Source organism: Anopheles nili, chromosome 3 (assembly GCF_943737925.1).
Source record: "Anopheles nili chromosome 3, idAnoNiliSN_F5_01, whole genome shotgun sequence".
Classification (NCBI taxonomy): domain Eukaryota; kingdom Metazoa; phylum Arthropoda; class Insecta; order Diptera; family Culicidae; genus Anopheles; species Anopheles nili.
This window is the reverse complement of record NC_071292.1, coordinates 11,171,182-11,176,629: the sequence shown is the minus strand read 5'-3', so window position 1 is coordinate 11,176,629 and position 5,448 is coordinate 11,171,182. Positions and strand designations below refer to the sequence as shown.

General features: G+C 43.9%; 2 protein-coding genes across 2 annotated transcripts; both read right to left on the bottom strand.

Moving 5' to 3' along the window:
• Positions 1–1,788: 1,788 nt before the first annotated feature.
• LOC128722726 (gustatory and pheromone receptor 32a-like) lies at positions 1,789–2,464 on the bottom strand. Its single transcript, XM_053816404.1, has 3 exons — positions 2,168–2,464; positions 1,942–2,103; positions 1,789–1,869 (listed from the first exon to the last, which is right to left on the bottom strand). The coding sequence occupies exons 1-3, from the start codon at positions 2,462–2,464 to the stop codon at positions 1,789–1,791; spliced, it is 540 nt and encodes a 179-aa protein (XP_053672379.1).
• A 1,304-nt stretch (positions 2,465–3,768) lies between these two features.
• LOC128722719 (transcription factor E2F5-like) lies at positions 3,769–5,376 on the bottom strand. Its single transcript, XM_053816397.1, has 3 exons — positions 5,128–5,376; positions 4,923–5,032; positions 3,769–4,645 (listed from the first exon to the last, which is right to left on the bottom strand). The coding sequence occupies exons 1-3, from the start codon at positions 5,374–5,376 to the stop codon at positions 3,769–3,771; spliced, it is 1,236 nt and encodes a 411-aa protein (XP_053672372.1).
• Between the last annotated feature and the right edge of the window lie 72 nt (positions 5,377–5,448).

Here is a 5,448-nt window from a genome sequence, read left to right as displayed (position 1 = left end):
TCGACTTTCAGATGTTTTTCCTTTATTCTATTAGTTAATCTTCTGATTGTTTTTTTTTTTCGATGTGTAAAGTCAATTTATTTCTTGTTGATTTTTTCTGAAAGTCAACCGTAGTTTTGTGTTTCAGTAAGACACTAGAATAAGACGGTTTCGCAGTAGTTGGGTGCAACCATTTTTTTTTAAAGCGTGCACGATACTTTCAAATCATACAGCAAACCGTTGAATGTAGAAAAAACACCGTTTGTATTCCACGTCAGACCAATTTCTTCGACTACAGTTTGAAATTTGGCAACTTGTGAGCGCATCATAAACGGCCGGCCCGTTGATGCCATAATGAAATTGAACTTTTTGTGGACAAATATATGATTTTTACTATTTGTCTCGCAATAATGTATGATGAATGTAGACAAGTCTACCTTGATTCAGTGCAAAACAAAATGTTGTACATTATATTGATGGTTTATCACAACTAGCTTCTGGCAGACCGGAATATATTTTTGTTTCAAATTTTAACACATGTTTTTAATAACGTTGCCGATGTTATGCTGCAGCGCTCATATCTGTAGATCTGCTATTTCATAATCGATATCTTTGTCTTAATTGCAACATTACTTATTTTGCTTTCAAAATTATCGGAAATTGCAAGTATTGCATCCCCGTATGTGAAGATGTAATTTCTATTTGGATAATTCGCTCAAATGTAGGAAACTATACAATTTATATGATGCATGTATATATATATACATATATACTTATATCGGCCAGACCTCTCCAAGCAAACAAAGTGCCTTCTCTAAGTCGTCCGCTTCGCACAAGGACGTTGTTGTTGATCCAGGTGGCTGAAAACAAGGCTAATCAATGCAGTGCAAAATGACGTTACCATAATCTCAGATGATTCTATCACCTGGGACCACCCTATTGTGGATCCTGTATCTACGATCACGTTTCGTTTTTAGTAAGAGAAGTCGTTATATTCGATCGCCTTTATCCGTTAGGTGAATTTACCAAGAAATTTTGTCATATAGGAGTAGTGCGAACGTTTCGTAATCATACTTTGCAAATGTGCCATGTGCGCGCGTTCGCACATGTTTGCAACCTTTTACTTCGTTTACGTTAAGCTTGTCGTCGTTATTTCTTTGATTAGGAAATGATAGTTTAATTTTTCCGCTACCCTTTACTTTATACGCATACTCATTTTCCTTCGATATAAGTGTTCATTTGTCACCTTTTCCGGAAGCGAGTAATCGTACGGAGGGTTCGAATGGTTTGCCTCTGGTGTATCGTAAATTTAAGTAGAACATTAATTTTCTTCTTTAATCTAGTAATTTTACGCAGCACGTTAGCGAAACTAGATATTTTATATAAGATGTGAAAATGTGTGATTATGCAGGAAAGAAAACAACAGGTAGTAAGAATAGATAGAAAGATATAGAGGGAAAATTATACCTGTCGTGCCGTTTAGGGAAGGGATGAAGTTGTTTGATTCATCACAATCTTTACCAGCAAATCAAACAAACTTACGTAAACTCATAAGGCATGTCGTTAGCGTATGAGCAGCTCGATAAAGTACAACTACATAGCTTTGGCAGGGAGGAGAAGAATAGAATGGGAGTTTTTTTTGTTACTATCATTAGCAACACAGATGAAAAGCGAATGAAGAACGCATTAAAATGGCGTACGGAAGGGGACTCCGCTAGGCTCCCCAAAACACCGATAGTTTGCTTCGGCATTTTTCTTACGAATATTTTGAACGAACCGAAATTTCATCTCGCTGCACACCGATTTCCTTCAGCTTTTTTGTTCCTTCTCTATTTCCATCAGGCGAAATTGGGACAGAATCACGATATAGGTTACGACCGAACTGAGGAGCTGTGAACGCATGAACAAAGATATCGTTTTGTGGAAAATCCATACGCATTACGTTTCGAAACATTTACTCACCATATAGCTTAGCCGGTTGTCGATGGTAAAAAAGTCATACACGGTAAATCGGATCCGTTGGAACTGGGACCGTAGCATCATTTTGTCGATTGTCTTCGCCAATAATCGGTCACGAGTAGAATACACACAGCAATCCTGCGTCACCTGCGTAATGTCCGTTATCTGTGGCGGATGAGAAACGTGCCTCAATCAATCTGTCCATCTTCTGAAAGATCGATTTTATTACCCGTTCCACAACCGATCCAGCCATTGCAAACAACCCACCCGCGCAAACGCTTTTCCACGCCAGCATTAGTAGATGCTCGAATATGTACGGTTGGCCGGGAATGAAGCGTAACCCATATATCACGAAATCGAAATACAGTATACACGTAATGGCAATAAAACAAGACACACTGGTCCACAAGAACAGGACACCGTAGATACGGTTTATCAGAGTTACGCATCGAACCAAATCGTCCCTTAATCGGAGTACCACACATAAGTTGGACACGGCGCTGTCATGGAGAGCCTGAAGGCACATTTGTTTCAAGTGAGAGGAGCATCGATGAAGAGCCAAAAAAATAAATAAAACGTGTGCGAGATACAGATCACCGAGCAGCAGCTCCCAGCGAATCTGCAGCAGTAAGTGCACATTGTGCACTAAACAGCTGTAGAAGACGAACACGTGATAAGCGAAACACGTAAGAAGACACAAAACGATAAGCCAGCCAATCGGTGAATTGTGCAATCGTCCCCTCAACTCCGTCCGCTCTTCAATGGTACTTTCCACACGATCCAACAGTTCGGAAAACTCCGTGTAATAGGTCACGTTTAATCCGTTCCACACGAATAGTGTGCCCAACAGTATCATATCAATCAAAACGGCCAATAGCCAAACAATGTACGATACGCTGTTGATAAAAATGTGCGTGTCTTCCAGAAGTTTCCACCTCACGAATGTTACGACCACAATGCACAGTAGGGCCAACATAATCCGAAGCCAATAAACGCAGCGAGCCCGTCTCATACAGGAAGTTTGCCTCGGTGCCGGTGGTATGAACGGAACCATACCACACCACTTTAGCAGCGTCAGGAGCACGTGTTGGTCGCGAAAATGACCCATTACGAATGGGTACGGTACCTGAGTGAAGAAATGTGAACAGCTATAGGACGGTTGTTGCATTATTAAGCCATGCCATCACTTAACTTAGATTGCGATAAAACACGCCGCAGGTTAGTTGAAAATTCATGACACGTTTCGAGGCAGAATTTAAAAAGATCTGGCAACTTGATCGTGCATTTAATATATTTTATCGAACTACCCTGGGTAGGTTATTTATTATTTTATGAAAGACGCATTTCACTATAGTTTATTGCTTGCTATCTACTGTCAAATTTGAAACAAAATTCGCTATAAGATCTCTGACTCTGCATACAACAACGATCGCCCATAACATTGGACCAAACCGCTTGATGACGATGACGATATAAATTAGAAGCGTATGTATGTAATCGAACGAAATATTGAGGGCATTAAAACAAAATCGAAAAGCAACATTCGAGCTGTAACTGAACTCGTTCTGTCGGTGATAAATTTCGTGTTACTTAGTGGAAATAGTCACCAGGTGCGTCAACCACTACGGAGTAGCGCAGTCTTAACGAAGTATGTCTACTTGAACAGAGCGTGGAGTAATGCGTGTAATGAATGCATGTCCACGTGCTGGCAGTCTGATCAAAATATTCGTTAAGGTATAATCTTAACATTTACACAAAACCTCTGTTCCAGTCGCTAGCAAACAGTCTCAGGCGCGCTGAATCTCGTCAGACACAGGAGACGGAACAGACTCACTCGCTTCGGCAGCTAGTTGGCGAGGAATCGGATTCCTGCTCCGTTCTTTGGTGATTGCTAGTTGACTCGAGCCCAAACAAATCCGTTACGCTCTCGTTTTTAGCGAGCGCAAACGTGTAACTGCCGTAGAATTGCGGTTCGACCACCAGGAACGGTTTGATGAGTCCAAGCGTTTCCTTTCGCTTGTTTTTCCAACCATTCGGTCGATACAGACTGTGCTGGCTCGAGTTACGATCGTCGAGCAGTATCTCAGCTAGCCGTTGCCGCCGCTTCGGTGCCTCGTATTCATCGTCGGTATATGAGTCCAGTTCGCCCGGAGATGGATCAACAGCTAGCGGGTCAATTATTGCACGTTCCTTCGGCCGATCATCATCATCGTCCTCTGTCAGCAGCTTTACGTATGGTCGATTCGAGGCGAACCCTCGCAGCACCGCCGATCGTCTGCTTGGGCGCGTATAGCACGACCCAGTCGGTTCCTTCAACACCATCAGCTGCAGTGGAGGCCCGTTTGGTTTCGACTGCACCACCAGCTTGCGACTGCTGGTACCGTACGGGATTGGTCCGAACAGGGTTTTCCGGTTGCTTGCGGTGATGTTCTCGTTGTGACGCAGCTGCCGTTTCTTGCTAGACTCGTCCTCACTAAGTACGAGCAACCGCCTATGGTCGCCTAGCACTGTCGATATGTCGTCACTGCTTACATACAGGTAAGAGCGACTCGCCTCGTCCTGGAACATTATTTCAGTGCTTTTCCTCATCGCGTCTAACTGCGCATCAAACCAGGCTTCGCGCAGTTCCATGTTGCGGCGCGTTCGCATGTGCACCCCGATCTGCCGTGCTGTTCCGAGACATGATTCCGTCGTCAACTCTTCCCCACTGTAGCGATGATGTGGAAACGAAAGAGCATATCGTGGATTAAAATGATTTTATTCACCATCTCATAGGCGAGGTGCGGAAAAATTCAAAATTTGGCCTACGTGATTCACGTGCCAGCTTGAAAGAACGCGCGGTTCTTGAGCTGCCTTTTTGACAGTTCTTCATAGGCGCGCCAGCACTAGAGGAGTGCACTAGTGACAGCTGGCGCCACAACCAAAATAAAACAACACCTATGGGTTCCTTCTCATCTGCAAGTCGTTCCCGGCCATATACTTACATCCACTTGATGTGATTTTTGGCCTGTTTCTTTACGAGCCCTATGCCTTCCAGCACGTTCGTCACGTCGTATATGCGTCTCTTCTGTCGTTCGGACAGGGTCTGTGAAACCTGCAAGATTAGGAGCAAAAAAAAGCGCATCGAAACGCGTACAGTTGTTAGGGGTCGAGTGGAAAATGAGCATATGCAAAATGTTCGATGCGTACATCGCCTAGGTACAGCACTCCATCCGGTGTGTCGCGCAGCATCTTGACAACGATATGGGTCAGCATGGTGAGCGATTTGTCGAAACGTCGCCTACCACGGGTTTCACTGTCTTCATCTGGCACAAGCCCGGCGCCTGAGCCCATCGACGGAAGCCCGCGAATTTTGAAGAATCGTTTCTTTCTATTGACAACAAAATTCGGCTGCTTAGCTGGTTTTTTGCTGCCAGTCGGCACCGTCGTCGGAGCCATCGTTCACACGCGTTTGATTGCTAAAACCTTAAGTGCATTTAAGGGGAGTTTAGTTCGTATCTGCGCACTTTA